The sequence below is a fragment of the Ammodytes marinus genome (genome assembly GCF_949987685.1).
Source record: "Ammodytes marinus genome assembly, chromosome: 7".
Taxonomy (NCBI): Eukaryota; Metazoa; Chordata; class Actinopteri; order Uranoscopiformes; family Ammodytidae; genus Ammodytes; species Ammodytes marinus.
In genome coordinates, this window is record NC_137211.1 from 4,948,444 (window position 1) to 4,968,241 (window position 19,798).

Consider the following 19,798-nt stretch of genomic DNA (forward strand, 5'->3'; position numbering starts at 1 on the left):
AGACGGAGAGAGAGAGAGAGATGAGGTCTGATGAGGCATGGAACTTTTTTATGATTTTGGGTGACCAATGTAGTTTAAAATACCATCCTTTATGATTATTTATTTTATATATTTATTTGTACAAGTTATTTGTGTTTTTTTTTGTGTATTTTTGTTTTTTAATCCATTCTAATGTGTTCTCTTTCTTATCATTTGCCTATTTTGTTCAACTTAAAAGGTGGAGTCAGCGATTCTGGAGAATGCTTGTCAAAAAAAAAATTTTTTTTCATTATCTCCTCACAGTACCTACTGTGTGTGTGTGTGCCAAAAAAAAATCCAGCATTGTTAAGACACAGTAAACAGGCATGTTGCTAGCTATGGTGGGCCCACTTGTTTACCTACCCTTTTTCATACCAATTTACAGAGCCTAGGCTGTTTATTCACACTTGATTTTTTTGTGTTTGGATTGTGTTGCTAATGGGGATACTAAATAAATCAAATCAAGTTTCTTCTACTGGAACCCTGCTGGTTTTAGCTGAAAGGTCTATGTATGCCGCTGAGAACGAAGAGATGATTGACTGTCCACTTCATGGCGTTTGTTTTTCTTTACTGGCCAGAGAATTCAGCTGGTGCCAATAAGAATCAGAGTTATGTTCTCAGTGATGGATGGATGGTGTTGTTTTCTCACCTGCTTAATGACCCCGGTCTTCAGCAGGCTCTTCTTCTTGGCCGTCATGACAAAGTAGTGGGTGTCGTCTTTGTAGTACACGATATTCTCAAGATCAATACCTGGAATGGGAAAAAGGAGAGAGAGAGAGAGAGACCGACAGAGAGACATAGACAGACAGACAGAGAGAGATACAGTTGAGAGAGGGATACAGACAGACAGAAATACAGAAAGAGAGACAGACAGACAGAGAGGCTAGCTTAGAATCAGGAAGGAATTGTTTTTATATATACACGATACAATATTTGTATTGTCATGACATACTGTATTGACATGATCTTCTTATCCACACCATACACTGTAAGCTTGCGTAACACATTTGAGATGAATATTTTTTTTCTATCTCATTAGCTTGTTTACTCATGGTGTTAGTGAAGGGTGGGGGGAGCAGATGGGACCAATAAGTCCTTCAAATGGGTGCAATGTGAAATTTAAAGGTGACACGTACATTCATTCTGCAGTGTACTTAGTGCAGAGTGGGTCAGAAAAGAAAGGGGTACGAGAGAGAGAGAGAGAGAGTGTGTGTGTGTGTTTGTGTGTGGAGTGTAGTGTAGTGCCTTTGTGTGTGTGTATGTGTGTGTGTGTGTGTGTGTGTGTGTGTGTGTGTGAGTATTTCATCACGGTTAACACTGCCACAGGAAATTAACTGAGACTTGGAACAATGCTGCTCTTTTCCACACACACTTCACGACCTACTCAACCCGACAGTGTTGAACATTCATTCATGCCTTGAGGGTTTGTGTTCAGCGAGGCACGACAGGGGACCAATACATGAAAACAACAGCTCGCTCGCCTCGTGCCCTTATTACTGTAGAAACGTTATGGTTCACTGACTCTGCTTCAGAATTCAAGTTCTCTCTTTACGAAAAACAATGGTGTGAAATGAGTTGATCTGGAGCAACTTATTTCCTCTTTTTGTAGCTACAGTGTTTAAAATGGTTCACTGAAAAAGAGAAGACAGCTGCTTAACTGCAAATCAAGATGTCCTCTGTCATCTGAAAAAGGACCATAGATATAATATGGATTCCTACCAGTGGTGTAAATAGCTGGTTTCATCACGGTAAGATATTGAATAGATTGATTGGACAGCTAAATGATATTTGCCGATTTCACAAGGCACCACGATAACACATCTGATAACAGATATGAGACAATATCATAGTCCAATCTACGGTTACATTTATATCAACTCACCAAAAAAAAAAATATATTAAAATAGGCTTTAACCATTTTACTTCTGAGCTCTTTCAGATATTTGAATAAGAAAAACAGTCCATTGTTTTTTCATACAATGAATAAAAACAGACCTTCTGTTTATTATAAAGTGCCACTGCCACATTGCATTTAAGTGTAGATTATTTTTTTATGGGTTAACTTTCAGAGCCTGTGATGATCTTTTAATTATGAACATAGTCATAGACCATTCCAAGGTTTTATCAGTGACATCACGCATCAAATTTGTAGCCGTTGTATTGATGCAATTGGATCTTACAAAAAAAATGTCACGCTAGAACTTTTTAATGTTGCACTATATGTCTAATGCTTGCCTGTTTTGTACTGTCGGGTTTGAGAAACGGTTTTTCATTTAAGTATGCAAGCACACAAAAAAATGACAATAAATAACCTTGAACAATTCGCCAACGTATGGATATATTGATTTACTGTATATCTATGAATAGTTACAGCCCTAGTTCCTACCAGTCTCAGTGAGCAGCTGTTGGAAGAACTTCTGGTTGTAGATTCGAGCCACGCCGCTGATCTCTGCCACTTGAGCCTCTTCAGCCGTGTGTCCGTTTACAAAGTTTGCCGTGACACCGATGGCCAGTTTGCCTCTCAGAACCTTGTGCTTGAAACCTTAAAAACAGTTTGATAAAGAAGAAGGGTTAGAGCCATATTTTGTGTTACTTTACATCTATTTTGTTTTGATCATAATCTTGATTCCTTCTTTATTTTAAGCTATAGTGCGTAATTTCTGAGTATTAACAAAAACACAGTCGGCGCATCTTCATGAGGTAAGCCTTTCGGTGGTAGCGTCCAGGTTTTTTTTCTTAGCAGTAGAATCAGCAACTGAAATATTTCTTGGGCACTTCTTTGGATTACTCCTGGTGTTAATACTTAGCCTAGGCTCTGTAAACTGGTATATTGCTAGATATGATGGGCCCCTTTCTTGACGTACCCTTTGTCTACATACCCGTTTACAGAGTCTAGGCTGGAGACTCACTGGATTTTTTTCCAGTGCAAACACAGTACGAACAGGTAGCGGGATTGTTAGGAGATGTTCACTGATTGTGACAAAGTTGATTTGATAACAAGCATTCTCAAGAATCTCTGACTCCACCTTCAAAACAGACAAAAACAACAAAAAAAGGAAAAGAAAAAAGGAAATAGCTGAATATAGCTAATGGAGGAAGTTTGTGTTTTGTGACTATGTGTAACAGCAAGACCTTGCAAAATGTAGACCCTGTCCCCTATTGCAAAAGCAGTGATTCAGTGTGCGTATGTGTGTGTCTGTCTGTCTCACCGTCTGGGATATAGCTGCCTCCTCCGGCACAGATGAAAACGTCAAACTGGAAAGTTGTAGCAGGATGAGATGTGGGCTTCAGCTTGGCCATCCAACCTGTCACAAACACATCCAATATTCATGTGTCCAGTGCCTCAGCTGACCTCATAATAACTTTAATACTTCAGATTCAAAGAAAACTTTATTGACAGAAAATTGTTTTAGACGTTGCTCAAACAACCAACATGCAGTACTAAACCAACTCTGACAATAAATGTACGAGATGTGTTCCCATAAAAACTGAATAAAACACCTAATAAAAATAATTCATACAGGATAACAATTTTAGTACGGTATTTGTGCACATTTGAACATATTTGTGCATATTTATATACAGCTGCTGCTTCATAAATATTGTTTGTTAATAGTTTTGGTTGGTAATGTGATGGGAGATGTAAATACCGTTTTCTCCTGTGGGCTCAATCAAGCCCTGGAAGGCCACTCCAGTGTGCACCTCCACCCCGAGCAGAAGGGACACTTTGAGGAGAATCAACTGCAGCTGACGGATGCCTGAAAACACACGTGTATTTACTTAGAATTTGGAGATAACAAAGATACAAAATCTTGTCCTTATGCTAACAGGAAGTTCAACCTTTTCTTTCAAGATACTGCATAATTTTCCTATTCGAAACCTGGTGCCTGCATTACCCACGATGCAACTCAACCATCGAAAGTTCGGACTGTGTTATCAGACGTCATGCAGCTCCATCGAAGGCTTTATATAACTTTTTCCCATATGCAGTTGAAATACCTCGAAACAGACCGTCTTGTGTAATATTGGTGCATTTTAAAATGCATAAATTAGAACAAAATATAAGTTTTAGAAAAGTGTTGCTGTTTTTTCTGTTGATGACTGAATCGATTAATAAACTACTCAAGTCAGCACTAACCGGATCATTTCAAAACAACACCAGACCTGGTTCACGGTAGTAAAGGACAGCCTATGTCCATCTATGTCAATCTAGGTCAAATATAATGTCAATCTATCTTGTTCATAATTCACAATAGGAAATCAATTTGAACTGTGCATTCTATTTTTATGAATTACAATTTCTACCACTGTGTTTTTTAATGTATTTTTTTTTCTACATTTTTACTGTATGCCATTGTACTTGAATTGCCTTTGATGTTTTAAACGGTACATTGACCTTGAGTGTTCAGAAAGGCACCAGCAAATGTAAATGTATTATTATCAAATAAATGAATTATCATTAAACAGTGATTGATTGGTCACTTACTGATATGATCCAGAGCTCCAGTGCAGAACTTCCCGTAGAACTTCTTGGCTCCGAGCTCGCGCAGGTCGTAGATGGTGTAGGGCCAGAGGTGGAGGACATTGTTCCTGGAGAACGCTTCTCTCTTCTCTAGCACCACCACCTGAGCTCCCAGCAGAGCCAGCTCGATGGCTGTCCTCAGCCCCACCGGCCCCGCACCCAATACAAGAGCCTGAGAGAGAGGGGAGGAGGGAATTAAACAAAACAGTTAACATTGTATTACATTGTATTTGGTCTTTGTCTTTGTGTCATCGTCTTATTTGTCTTGTGTCTATTTGGCAATAAATAGTGATAATAATTTTTCAATTTCAAGCATCCAAAAACGATATTTAAAAAAAAAAAGATAGCATTTTAAACAGGTTGTGAGGCTATGTATAAAAAGAAAAGTCCCTTTTTTATCTTTTTACTGGTGGGTGTAATGATTGCAATGATGCAAATTGTCATTATGAAGAAATAAAGAATGGATTCAAATTTAAACGACTTAATTTAATACAAACGGAAGGAAGAATTTCCTCATGGAAATACAATGAATTGTCCACTAAAAAATACTATTTAAAATAATATTTAAATGATTACCATTCACATTCTTTTAAAATACATTTAAAGAAAATTAAAAAAACAGTATCATGTGTTTTCCAGTACCTTGTTTTTGGTGCATGCTTTCCCTTGCTGGTAATCTGCGTGCGAAGCCCTCTTGTCCAGCTTGGTCCACACAGCTTTAGCTTTCCAGTAATTCAGTTTGTCCTTCAACTTGCCGTAGAAAGTCCTGAAGTCTTTCGGGTTGAGGTCCAGTTGTTTGCAGAGCTCTGCAAAATGCTGCTTCACTTCCTTACAAGTCTTGGCCTGGACAAAGAGGTCGAAAGTCACATGGGACGGGTTGCTGGCATCCTGGTTTGCCATAGTTTAGGGATAAACGGCTCCCCTAGTCCCTCTTCTCCCGAGGTTTGGTGGTTAACTGTGGGAAGAGAGGAAGTTAAGTTAGTTTAAGAGCTTCCTACCTGGAAATAACATATGCCCTTAGGATAGGATTACTGTCAATGATCAAAGGGTTAATTATCAAAGTCTGGGATGTTGCAGTTATATAAGGAGGACCAGTCTACCACCTTCTGTGCAAGGGGGAAGTGTTGTTACTAAAATCTTATCATCTTATCAGAGTCCAGATGCTTATTGAGGTTTACGTTGTCACCACCTCAGTTGAGTCATTCTCGGACTTCCCCCAAAGTGGGTTCTGTGGCTCTCCATATCTGCCTGTCAATTTTTTTTCTTTCCTTTACAACTGCACTGTAAACCGAAACAGCCCGCCCACAACTGATGTGTCATACTAACACACTTGCCTCAGGTCGTGTTGTAAGACGAGTTTCAGTACGTAAAGAGTACACACAGCTTAATGGAAACATATGGCAGAGAGAGAGAGAGAGACACACATGACTGTCAATGTAATGTTTGCCACATGTTTGGACTGGAAGTAAATGTTGTTTATCACCTCTACCACACAAGGAAAACTATCACATTTTGACTATAAAATATGAGCTCGCAACTCACATTCTGTTTCAAAACATTTACTTAAGGTGGTGGGTTCAATTCAAAACAAAATAAATAGCATGTCATGTGTGTGTAGTCCTAAAGGCAACATGCTAACTGTAAATATCACACTCAAACACAAAACGCACTGGTGTTTGCACAGTATATATACAGTACATCTTGATGTATGTTATGCCCCTGTAAAGCACTTTAAATGGCTTTGTGTCTGCATTGTGCTATATAAATACACTTGCCTTGCCTAGTAGAGTACACAGGTCTAGCACCTTTTAGCAAGATGTTGCTATGCCGACATTTCCTGTAAATCACACTCTCGCAATGCATCACTTCCTGACAGAAACTTCACAACAACAACACCCCCCGTCCAACACACACACACACACACACACACACTGCACCTGAGATGCACACAGGGTCTATAATTACAGCCGTACGTGTGCTTGCATGACTCAAGCACATACAGTACATAGTTGAGTGCAACTGACTCAACTATGTACTGTATGTGCTTGAGTGTGAAAACATGTGGAAAATGCATTTAAACTGCTGTTATTTGACTATAGATGTGACCAATCCGATCTAGTAACTGTATTGGTGCGAAATCCATACATCGGACGCCACTGATCCATATTCCATTGTATTTATTTTAATGTAATACTTTAACTTTAATTTAAGAGGAACAGACGGACAGCAGAGAGAAGAGAAATGCAGATTTCCCTCAAAAAGAACCGGCCTAGTTTCTTGAGTGACATTTTTAGAGTTCCAGATCACTCACTAATTTGGTTGTTTTTTTAAAGCTGATGTTTGGTTAAGAGTTGTTGCTGCTGAATAAAAATGTATCCATACTTAATTTGTCATGGATCGTGCATCTTTTTTTACATTTTTCTACCACTGATTATCCATAGGTATTCACTGAAAAAGAGAAAACCACAATGACACAATTTTTGAACAAACAAGACAGGAAGGAAGCTACAACATGTTCGCTGTTTTCCTTCTTGCTGCGTTCACTCTGTTGCATAATGGTTTCACTTAAGGCGAGAGACTACAGGCAAAAACATATTATTTTCAAACACTGGTCAATTTTGGGATCTTCTTTCATACTAGCATGAACACCAAAATGTACATTAAGGTGTATAATTTACTAAACATTGTCTGTTTGTATATGTATTTTTCTTTAAAAAAATATCATTTTATGTAAGTTATCAATTGGCAAAGTTTCATGAAGATATCTATAAGTTCAACATGAAAGCATAGCTCAGCAACCAATATGCGTCATGAGAATGGAAAAGAAAGACTTTTGAAAGATAATTACATAAAAAATCCTTCAACTCCAACTCTTTCATTGCGTGCACCGTTTCCTTATTGGTTAACTGCAGTGTGCGGATCATAGATTGTGGTGGGGACACAACAATAGCAAGCATATAATAAGCCGCTGCTGATATGACCAGTGTAGAGTTACCTTTGGTCTGAAATCATTAATCAAGATTACGTGATCGTGATAGTGAAAGTATCCCAATGAGCTGCAAATGGAGACAGCGCTCTACTAGATCAAAACTTTTATTTTCCTGAAAGGCCTATACCATTTTTTCAAGCACTGGTGAATTCTTTAAATGTTTTGTTATTTTGATTCCATAACATGTCTTCATGCATACTAGTAAAAAGGTCCAACATGTACATTTATGTGTTTATTTGACTAAACCTTGTCTGTTTGCACTATCCAAAATTGTGTCTGTCAAAACTTTGGACAATAATATGATGTAAAAATGAAATGAAGAATTTAACCTCTGGCTTCATCCAACATCTCGACTTTTGGTTTTTAAATAGATGCTTCTTTAAAATGTTTAAAATATTCACCTGTAGTGTCTCACATTAATTAAAATTTGCCTGTGAAAACAAGGCAACCTGTTGTGGTGAGGAAAAGCAACAATGATACGTTGTAGAAGCAAAAAGGTTTATTTTCAATCAATACCAAGAAACTCCGCGGAGGGTCACTAGTTCCAACATAGTTACAAGGAGTGACCACCTTTCCTTAAATCGTCACATATTTAAGGAACATTTACTCCCCAGGGGGGGAGGCGTCTAACAGTGGGTTTGGAGGAGAGACAGGCTGAGAGGCAGACAGTTCTAATATACATACATTGTTATTGTAAAACATGGGAGGGGACAGGTTGATCTGAGTGGGAGAGACAGGCAAAGGAGGGGGACGTAGGAGACAGGTAGACAGGTAAGCTGGGTGGGGGAAGAGGAGGGGGAGACAGGTTGGGAGGCAGACAGGTTGAGATATAAGCCCCTTTTACACAGCCAGTGAAAGCCGGGAATATGCCGGCCTTTCGGCCCTCCGCCCTGCTGTGTAAATGCGACAGTTGCGGAACGAGGGAAGAAAGGTGCGAGTGATCGTTCCGGGAATTTTACTACCTCGGGGGGTAGTAAGATTCCCGACACGATCAGTTCCGCCTCTCTGTTTAAATGCTCCAGCTTGTTGTTGCGGAACAGGGGGGCGTTTGACGTTCCATAGTCAACGTTCTAAACATGCGACCATGTTAGCAGGACGTGTGTTTAACATTAACCACGGCGGCCTGATGTCCCGTAAAAATCACCAAATAAAAGGAACGGTGTATAATCTAGCTGATCATAAAGTCAGTTGCTCAATCCAAACCCCCGCGCTTCATTTTGCAGAGTGTATGAGTCTATTTCTGCCCAGGAGAAGTTGTACAATGGAAAGCTAGGCTAGGCTAAGTAAGGGATAAAGTATAGCGAACGGGTCACTTGCTAGAAATAAAGACCGACAAGCTGAAGCAGGAGCCCGACGCGCAGCGGAGGGCTCTTGTTCAGCTTGAAGGTCGACCTAGTAACGGGGGAATAGTCTGCTCGCCCCGCTAGACTGTCTGCTTCAGCTGACTGAAGGCTCCGGCTCAGCTGTTAGCCACAGAGCTACTGTTTTGCTAACACATTCCGCCGCCGCTATTATTATCCTAAGTCTGAGCGTATATCCACACTTTATTTCTGTCTACAGTAACGTGACTTCACACACTGTGTGTATGTGTATGTCTGATTGGTAGATCGCTGCCCTCACAAAGAGACTCGCTCACAACCAACCTGTCACACACACACACACACACACACACACACACACACACACACACACACACACACACACACACACACACACACACACACACACACACACACACACACACACACACACACACACACACACACACACACACACACACACACACACACACACACACACACACACACACACACACACACAGAGAGGTGAAGCGGTCGGATTGATTTAGTCAGTTTGGTTAACTGTCCCAGTGATGTTGGACTCAGCGCGTAGCGAGATCAACTGGCACATCGTGGGGACAGTAAAATACGGCCCTCTTACTGCAAGCTCCAGCACTTCTGCTCTCAATTCACCGGCCATTGTTGTTGTTGTAAAGCAGCTGACCGGCGCGGCGCTAAATGTTTACGTCACACCTGACGCTGTTTACAAGCACCTCTTTCATTCCGGAGCGCTGTGTAAAAGGGACTACTGATGCGCCAGCAGGCCGGCGTTGCTTGGTTCTGTGTAAATAACACAGAAGCAAGCAAAGCCGGCATATTGGAGTGATGTTGTTCCGTCAATATGCCGCAATCTCTGTGTAAAAGGGGCTATACATTCATATTATAATCGTGGGTGGGGCAGGCTGACCCAGAACAGCAGGAGGCTGTCAGCAGGAACATTGTCCTCTTTCAAATGTATAGTCAGGCTGGCTACTCTCCCTCCACACTGTCAAAACTAAAAATAACTCATATGATCATCTTCAAAGTTGTATCTAGTCCCCAAGGAGGCTTCTGTATTTAAACTCTGAGCTATTTTTACTGTTTTGCCTGCCTTGAAATACGTAGCATTTCAACATACAAACAAGAACAGGCAAGTTCCCTATAGTTGAAAAAAAGAAAAATCTACTTTTGAGACACTGCTAAATATAATGTGGGTGGTCATGCTGAATGAAGTCATCTGTGGTAGAGGCACACACACGGAAACACACACACACACACGGAAACACACACACACGGAAACACACACACACACACACACACGGAAACACACACACACACACGGAAACACACACACACACACACACACACACACACACACACACACACACACACACACACACACACACACACACACACACACACACACACACACACACACACACACACACACACACACACACACACACACACACACACACACACACACACACACACACACACACACACACACACACACACACACACACCTGACTTCAGTTAAGCAATGAGTAAGATGATAAGATGCAACCAGGATTTGAAGGTATATTGACCTGATTTCCCCTCTTAACCAGTGCATTTGATAGGATTGACCCACCTCAGTAACATGCATAAGCTCTGCGTATGTGTGTCTGGGCCAACAGTGTGCATCAGGATACACTGATCGCCAACCTGGCAGGGTTTGGAAGAGAAGGGGGGAATGATGGGCATGGAAAAAATAGAAGAGAAAGATTTTACATTTCCTGATTGTATCTGCCTAAAACAAACAGTCACGGGTTGTATTGAATCATACAAAAAAATCCCCTCTCAAATAAAATACTTTACAATGGTAGGAAGCTGGTAAATTAACAGGAAGGTGAGGCAATGAAATGAGATATAATGTGCCAAAGCAGTCTGCAGTCACAATATGTTTCCAGGTGCGGTTAGGTAGTCAGATTTAAAAGAACACAAAGGCAATGAGAGCTGACATTTGTGGACAAAGAAAATCTGAATGTAGGCTACATAGAGCAAATTCATTCATACAGTGGCAGTTAACTTCTGATAAAATGTTACTTTGTCGGCAGAAAACCGCATTATTAGGGCTACAGAACCAACTGAAAAAAACTTTTAAGCTTAAAACTGATAACTCACGAGACTTCACATAGGGCAATGAAAACAAATGAACGATACACATACAAAACATTTTACCTTTAAAAGTCCAATATGAGCCGAGTCGAGTCATGAAATACGTCCTGAAGTTACATAAAGTGAGTCGTGGGTTTCGTGTTTCAGTCTTTGTTTACAGGTAGGAGGCTGTAGGGCTGTGGCGCGCGCAGGCTCACTCACCTGCAGCTCGCGCTCACACTAGACGAGTGGCGCCTCTTCCGGGACTTTCTGCTGTTACTATAGACACAGCAGCGAGCGAGCAGCAGCGCACGCAGAAAAGAAAAGAAAAGAAAAAAAAAACGTGACGTGACAAGGGTAGGTGTTTAAGGTGAAATGGCTATAAGGTCATCATCATACTTGGATTACTGATTAATAAGAATGACGTCTCCTTCAAATATAATGATACTTTGTTTTGTTGTCATTTGCAATGTACTTCCTCATTGCTTGGGGTCCAAAATGAATCAGCTTGAATGTTGTTAATCTATTAATCGTTCATGTTTAGCCTACTATGAAGCAAAACTGAGTAAAATTCAACACCTTACAAAAAAATTACATTAGACTAAATTATTGAAAGCAAAACACTGCAGTATGCTGATTACTGATTTGCAGCATAGGCCTACAACTATAATTATGCAATGTAACGTTATTAAAAAAGAAACCCCTCCATGAGAAAGAGTCTCAATAGTACACTCTAGGCCTAATAAACAAATGCAATTGTATTGGTTTTGATCCATTTGTCCTACTGTTACGTCATTTTACATTGGTATTTAAACAAAACATATACCACTGTAGTATTACTACTTTGATGAGTTTATGTTGTGATAATATTCAAAGTCTCTTGGTTTCATAAAAAAAATGTCACCTTCCACAAGTTATTATAAGATTATTGTGGATAAAGCTCACAATATATATAATACTGTAGCCGTATGTGGGAAAATCCTAAATATTCCATCCTCACTGGGACAGCTAATAAACATATATAATGAAAAGTACAAATCGGGTCTTTATTGGTTGTGACCTTTGATTACAATATTATTAACTTTTTACAAACTTGTGAGTTTTCCATTATTACGGAAATATAATTAAATTAATAAATGAATTAATTTATTTGCCTAAACAAGACAGGATACAGGCGCCGGGCAATATACAAATTTTATTCAAACGTACTTTCAAATTTGAACATTATTTCAGTAGGATTTTACAAAGCGTTTTATTTGAAAATTCCCATTGAATACAGTAGAAAAGAGTATAATATATATATATATATAGGAATATCACAGATTTAAAAAAATATCTGCATAGCCAGAAAGAACAAGTATAGACCCAACACAACCCCACATCCTTGGCTTGTAAGCAAGGCTGCTGCATACAGATAATATGACCTTTTTCGTGCATTTTTTTCATATTTTTTGTCGATAAGCATTCAGTGAGACAGGTAAGGTAATGGGAGGGATGTTGCCAGACAAACTGACTGCTCCCATGCAAGTCAATGTGCCATATCCTATGTCCACGGGACACAGTAGAAGCTACACATATGTCCAACTACTTTCATTCATAAAAATTTTCTAATTAGTAGTGCTTTATGAAATCCAATTTGGAAGGGATCAATCAAACTAGTGAGCAATCCTGGAAGAACAGATGATGGACACACACACACACACGCACGCACTAAGAAAAAAACTGAAATGTTGAAGGAGAATGACCCTTGATTACCCGCTCATTTACCAGCCCCTGAAGCCGCAACAAAGTTATTAGATTATCCCGATGTAAACATTTGTGATTTTGATTGCATTATGGGAAAGATTGACAAATATCTGGCGAGCTAAAACAGTTTTTCAAAATAAAGGTGATTCTGGGGGATGCACTGAGCAGTTCTATTTACCCTCTGTCAATTAGAAAATGTACAACCGAGATAAGTTTCACAGAAATACGTGCACAAAAAACATACCTGTAATGTAAAAGTGTTTCTATATAACATATATATTGTATGTCATTGTGTCGGATGTTATTAATTCAACCCATAAAACTACCATTAACATAAAAGCGTGAATGATGATGTCAAAAGAAAAAAAAAGAAAAAAATAGGTTATTTTTTTTTAAAGGAATAAATTATAAAGATGATATATATATACAACAAAAATATTAGCATTAAGAGATATTTACAATTAAGTTTCAAGATGCCAATTTAATTGCTATACTGTACACACTGTTTATGGGGCAGGCTTTCTCTGCTCTGCCCCCTAGAGGCTGGAGGAAGACATAGCACAGTACCAAATGATAAATGAGCAACAGTAACAGAATATCTCCAGTGTACGAACGTGCTCAAAAGATGCACTAATTAGAGAAAAACTGAGGATATTTAAAAGTTTAAAGGTGCTCTGAGGAACTTTCAGTTTGTGTTAATTCTTAGTCCCATTTGGACGATAGCGGTAGTGTTTTTACTACGCCAGCTATAGTTCCAGGGTGAGGGTACCCATGACTAAGGCATTAAGAAAAACTATATAAAAATGGCATTCTTTGCACCAATGGTCTCCTTTGCTATTACATGTCATTTATGATCATCAGAGGAAACATTAGACTGTTTCAGAAATATTTAAAAGTTCCTCCTAGCGCCTTTAAAATCCTCATATGAATGACGGTCAGAACTGAAAAGGAGTCGGATATTCACCTGATTTTTTTAATTTAAATGCTTTATATTTTGAAAAACACATATCAGCACCTTGAAACCATGCTGGTGAGCCATTGTTTTGCTACTATACACAGGTGCAAGATCTCAAAAAATAACAGTGTATAATCCTCAGACTTCATTGTAAGAAAAGTTCAGAGTAGTAAAATACACTTTTAGAAGAAAGTACAAAAGAGATTTATTTCCCCCATTGGCACAAAAAAGTCCTTGCAGCAGAATTCTAGGTCTTCTCCATCCTGAGACGACCGGTAGTGGATCAGTAGCCATTTTGTAAGAAAAGTCACAAATTAGATTAGAAAATAGATAGACAATTTCCTGCCTGTTTTCTTCTTTGTATTGGGCTGTATGTAGGTCACAGCGATTAAACCAATTCATCCAATTGGCAAGTGGGACTAAACACACAAAAAAGTGTTACTCTCATACACAAATCTCACAGTACTTGGGGGAACTAGCCTCAACTTTGCACAGTGTAGTGGGCGGAAGCATAGTTAAATTGAAATCTTGTGAATCGTTCACCTGAACATATTTCCAGTTAATCCAGGTCTAATAGCAAAATATAACAATGTGAAGTACCCAAAGTGTCCTGGAAAAAAAATATTGCATTTTACATCCCAAATAGTTTCTTCTCAACTTAGCAAAATGGAAGACGGAATCTTTCTCAACATGTGGGTGTGTATCCCAAAGAAAATGTATTAAAAATAGACATCCCTAAGTGTTTTCTAAGTGCTTTTTTTTCAGCAGGACAATTCTTTATGCACACAATAATTCTCTGGACTCCAATGTTTGACCCATATGCATTTTGTAATGTTATTTTCTGCTGTTTCTTGCAGTCTTAAAGCTGGCAAACTACAACACCAGTCGGGTTTATTAACACAGGAAAAGTGCTTGGGTAATGTAGATTATTAGGGCCTTACAATGATCAAGGATACTAACAAAAAAAAATAAAAATAAAACTTGCTTGGCTGCGCAGGGTGTTGATTTGACTGGAAAACAAAAATAAAGTACCGCATGATCAACTCAAAATAATACCACAGTTTAGTCCTTTGAAAAACAGTCCCATTTGTGCATGACAATGACTTTGGAAAGCGGCAGGAAGAGAACGTTTGTGGTTGGGTTTTCAACATCCAAATGACACTCAATCACACTTAATGCCATAGAGAGAGTCACTGATTTTACCCAGAATGCCGTCTGCTCTCTGTCCCATTCTACTGCGCGCTGGCGTGCGCGCGCACACACACACACACACCCACCCATACTTGTCCATATCCATGCACTCTGAAGTAGATAGCACATGCACAGTTGTTTTTGTTTGCACATGCTTGACGCTATGACACATGCACACTTCCACACTTCCATGGTTCCACTCCTAGTTTAGAGGTTTTCTGGCCCAGTTTAGAGGTTCTCCCCTGGCTGGTACTGGGGCTCTGTGGAGGTGAAATAATCCTCCAGGAAGCCCTGTAGGTACTCGAAGGTGGGCCTCTCCTCGGGCTCCTTCCTCCAGCACGTCAGCATCAGCTCGTGGAGCGACTCGGGGCATTCGGCCGGGATGGGCATCCGGTACCCGCGCTCAACCTGGTCCAACACCTCTCGGTTCACCATACCTGGGAGGGCAAAGATGTCAAGTTATTATTGTTTTATTCTTTATTTATTAAGTTATTCTATTTATTAATTTATTTCAGGGATAAGGCATATTGATAGCAGCCAAAAATGTAATTTAGCTGCCAATAAGTAATAATTTTACAGTTATTGAAGTAACAAAACCTGATAATGTCGTAACTTGCCAAAAAAATAATGCATTTTCGGAAAAGACTCAATAATAATAAAACAGTACAAAAAAAAGAGACGATGATGCTCAAAACAAACATGAACTAGGGGATCTAAAGGGATACAAGTGCTATATTGTTAAAGTGATAAAAGTGGCATAGTGCTAGTATAATAGCAGATTGATTGCTAAGGCGCTAGTGTAGATTAGCCTAGCTATGGCAAGCCGCCTTATTCAAGAGTGAGAGCTAAATCAAATCAGGTGTATATTGCATGATGCCCTATATCTTGTACAAGGTTTGCAGACACAGACGGGTGTCACCAAAGTTAGCAACACATAATCATCTGAATCATATAATTGCTTATGACCCATATACTCCCATAAAGTCATACATATTTATCCTGTTGCCAGTTGGACTGTTGCATCATGATGTCAGTAACCGAGTCCAAATGATAATATAACCACATGCACAATCTAAAACAATAGATTAAAAATGTACTAAAGAAAATCCCAGCTATGCACAATGTAAAACAATTAGACTTAAAAATAACGTCAGTAACCGAATTCAGGTTATAAAAGAACTAAATGCACAATCCTTATATACAGTCTATGGCAAGACACTGGACTATAATACAATATATAAACTACAATATCCTAAATAAACTGCTTGCCTGGATATGGCACTCGGCCCTTGGTGGCGAGTTCGGTGAGCAGGACCCCGAACGACCAGACGTCAGATTTAATGGTGAAGCGTCCGTACAGAGCCGCCTCCGGGGCCGTCCACTTGATGGGAAACTTGGCTCCTGCAAGACGACAGTTTAGAGTTTAGTTAGTGTGTTAGAATTAGAACAGTGTAGCAAAGACTGTTAAAAATAAGCACATTACACATCAGCTGAATAAGTCATACAGTTTGTAGCCTCAGGCCCTACATTAGTAGCTTCCAACTAAAAACTGAAGAGGTCATATGAGGATTTATTCATTTTTCCCTCTTTAAGCAATGTTTATGGTTTATGTAAACAAAATGATGTATCATAAATGAGACAATTAACAACAAATCCTTCTTTAATATCCTTAAGGGAGCCTCATTGTGAAGCCCACTGAAGCAAAAGGCTATTTGTGAGATTGGGATACACAAACAAAACTGATCTGAAAAAATTATGTTTTTGCCTGCCATGTCCCCCCATTAATTTTGACACAACCTGAAAACATGGTGGAAGATCCCTGTACCACATTGAGAAACATGTACATCAATGAAATGCTAAAAGCTAACTACACCCTTCCATTCTTTACCTTGTCTGGCAGTGTATTCATTATCCTCAATGAGTCGAGCCAAACCGAAATCTGCCACTTTGCAGACCAGGTTATCTCCCACCAGGATGTTAGCAGCTCGCAGGTCTCTGTGCACGTAGTTCATCCGCTCCACATACGCCATTCCTGAGGCAATCTGAGGACAAGAGGCAAGGCTTTAGTTTGGTATATTTTAATTCACTAGTCATCATCATATCATTGAGAAATAATTTCATGATACACTTTATGGTAATGCATGATGCACGAAATGGGGACCCACAAATAAGCTACTAAGGACTTTTCGGAGGGGGCCAAATAATGTAGAATAGAATAAACAAGAATAGACATAATATAGAGAAAAGCACCAATAGAAAGCACCAGAGATACAATTGTAAAATGGATTAAATTGATGCAGCAGTCAAGTAATCTGTACTGACCTGTGAAGCCATGTCCACCAGTTGAGGCAGGCGGAGCATCTTTCCCATGTCGCCTTTCAGGAAATCCAGTAAGCTACCTGTTAGCAGGGACACATACTGCAGGTTAGTACACTATTGTGGTCATACATTTACTTTCCTTTTTATTCTGTACAAACATGTATATATAATAGTCTGACTTTGTTTAGGAAATTATAAAAACATATTTACATTTTTTCTGTTAATTATTCAGTAAATGTAAAATAGCTTGACTTAGTTTTAAATGGCTTGTCGGTAAAAGTGTGTAAACTATGCAGACCTTAAACCATGTATGTTATATAAAGTTCACTTCTTGAAAATGAAAGAAAAAAAGCATGATGTACTGTATAGCATTATATAAACATGTGAAAGTGTGTCAACAGTACAGACCTTGTCCCATGTACTCAGTGACTATGTAGATAGGTTCCTCAGACACCACTGCGTAGAGTTGAACCAGCTTCTCGTGTCTGAGTTTCTTCATGACCTGAGCTTCCTGTAGGAAGGCCTCTGGAGACATGGTGCCCGTCTTCAGAGTCTTTATGGCCACACGCGTTGTACCGTTCCATGTGCCTGATGAAATGTGTTTTATATAAAGAGTGATGAGACATATCATACAGTATATTATCACATATCATTATATTTATATGGTGCACCTTGTCTCTATGTAATTTTTTATCTGCATTGTGTCTTTGTACTGCTTTTGTGTTTATGTACGTAGGTCTCTTCACTTGTGTGCTTTTCTCTTATACATTTCTTATTTTATATTGTATTATTGAAGGGACCCTGAGACTCAAGAATGTCAATGCCAATGACTGCTGTTGTAAGTGTTCTGCATATGACAAATGAACTCATTATACCTTAGTCAATAATTGACAGTCATGTGTAACCAAAAATGAACAACACAGCTACAGACAGTACTACATTTTTTACATTTGCTTTATCCACATCTAGATTTTGGGATTTTAAAGATATTCAAATGTACACATAATTTAGTTAGATATCGTCAAATTTGCATATTTATTCAAACATTGATGAAAAAATTGTTCAGTTCGAAACGTTCTTTGTCAGTAAGCATCTTCAACAACAGAACTACATCTAACCAGCAGAAGAAAGTTCTATTTTCATTGCATTTTAGGGATTGGCTATACTGTTTTTTTTATTTATTCTTTAAAAATCAAGAAATATATGAAATCTTGTCTTACCCATCCAGACCTCTCCGAAGCAGCCCTGTCCCAGCTTGAGGTCGAGGCGTAGTGACTCTCTGGGGATCTCCCAGGCGTCCTTAGCCAAACCCTGAGTCTGAGGCTTCAGCACTGGACAGATGTCTGACAGACTGTGACACAGGCCGTCTGCATGTTCTAGAGGGAAAGACAGAAGAAAGGGTTAAAAAATGTCTGAAAAAATTGTAATACAAAAAAATATAATGTAATCAACTGGCAAAGTTTCATGATGATATACAGGTACATCTAAAACAAGTAGAATATCAATGAAATGTTTTCGCAATTTAATTCAAAAAGTGAAACTTTCATATTGATTTATCACACGTAAAGTGAAATTGATCTGTATTATAAATATTTTTTTGGGTTGGTTTTATGTAATCTTTTAATATTAGAGATACTGGATAATCTTTTCCATGAGCTGTATGCTGTACTCATTGTAATAAAAAAAAAAGAAAGAAAGCCCTGGCATATTGCACTCTGTGAAATTAATCTAATAAATTATAATGAACTTTTTGAATTTTTAATCTATTCACTTGCAGTGTCTCGACTTATCCAAACAATCTGAACTTACTGCGATAGTGGTTGACTAGTTGTTGCAAGTTGCTGAACTGAGTGCGTGACGTGATGTAGAATCCTCCGCTGTCCAGCTTACGGATCTTGTAGTGTTTCACGTTCAGCCCTTTGGTGTTGTCATAGTCCAGTACAGACAGACAGTAGGCACCTGGGAAGGACAGAAGGAAATATGTTAATGTGCTGAATGGAGAACCCAACTAAAAAAAATACTTTTATCAATCAATTTTTCATTTCAGAGTTTAAAATAGAAAATAAACAGCAACACATAAAAAAAAAAGTAAATAAATACATAGATATATTATAATATAAATACATAAAAAAATAATACATGAAATAAATAAATAATAAATATATAAAAAAATAAAGCTCGATTTGATTTGATGAAAAAATAAATATATAAAAATATACATACAGTACAATATAAAATACATCAGCCATTTTAAGAGGTTGTGCAGAAGCTATACTGCCAGTGTTCTCAGACACCATATTCATTTTTGAAAGCAGTTCTTCCCCAGACTTGTTGCAGCCTTAATGATACTATTTTCCGACTAATCCAAAACGACACATACATAATTTAAACATTCATTGTCTTGGCAGTGATTCACATGTTCATAGGATAACGAGAGAACACAAACAACCGGCCTTTTGGGGACCTGAAGCAGCACTCTAACTGCATCATTATACGCCACAATGAGCCTAAGCAAATTACTTCATGTAGCTACTAGAGATGAGCCATATTCATATGTGTACAGAAAGCTTTAAATAAATTACATTTTACATTCCCTGAAC

The 19,798-nt window shown here is 38.7% G+C and overlaps 2 protein-coding genes across 4 annotated transcripts in view; both read right to left on the minus strand.

The window, feature by feature from the left end:
- The window catches only part of mical1 (microtubule associated monooxygenase, calponin and LIM domain containing 1), a 34,989-nt gene extending 23,791 nt beyond the window's left edge, over positions 1–11,198 (minus strand). For both annotated transcript variants that reach the window (XM_080031404.1, XM_080031403.1), the window contains exons 1-7: positions 11,072–11,198; positions 5,183–5,495; positions 4,505–4,712; positions 3,669–3,776; positions 3,228–3,323; positions 2,405–2,560; positions 668–768 (exon numbers count right to left, since the gene is read on the minus strand). In XM_080031404.1, coding sequence (XP_079887530.1) covers positions 668–768; positions 2,405–2,560; positions 3,228–3,323; positions 3,669–3,776; positions 4,505–4,712; positions 5,183–5,440 — 927 coding nt within the window. In that variant the 5' untranslated portion in view covers positions 5,441–5,495; positions 11,072–11,198. The remainder of the gene's footprint in view (positions 1–667; positions 769–2,404; positions 2,561–3,227; positions 3,324–3,668; positions 3,777–4,504; positions 4,713–5,182; positions 5,496–11,071) is intronic.
- Positions 11,199–12,163: 965 nt separating this feature from the next.
- src (v-src avian sarcoma (Schmidt-Ruppin A-2) viral oncogene homolog) overlaps positions 12,164–19,798 on the minus strand; it is a 40,237-nt gene continuing 32,602 nt past the window's right edge. For both annotated transcript variants that reach the window (XM_080031171.1, XM_080031170.1), the window contains exons 6-12: positions 19,008–19,157; positions 18,419–18,574; positions 17,607–17,786; positions 17,202–17,278; positions 16,768–16,921; positions 16,149–16,280; positions 12,164–15,316 (exon numbers count right to left, since the gene is read on the minus strand). In XM_080031171.1, coding sequence (XP_079887297.1) covers positions 15,108–15,316; positions 16,149–16,280; positions 16,768–16,921; positions 17,202–17,278; positions 17,607–17,786; positions 18,419–18,574; positions 19,008–19,157 — 1,058 coding nt within the window. In that variant the 3' untranslated portion in view covers positions 12,164–15,107. The remainder of the gene's footprint in view (positions 15,317–16,148; positions 16,281–16,767; positions 16,922–17,201; positions 17,279–17,606; positions 17,787–18,418; positions 18,575–19,007; positions 19,158–19,798) is intronic.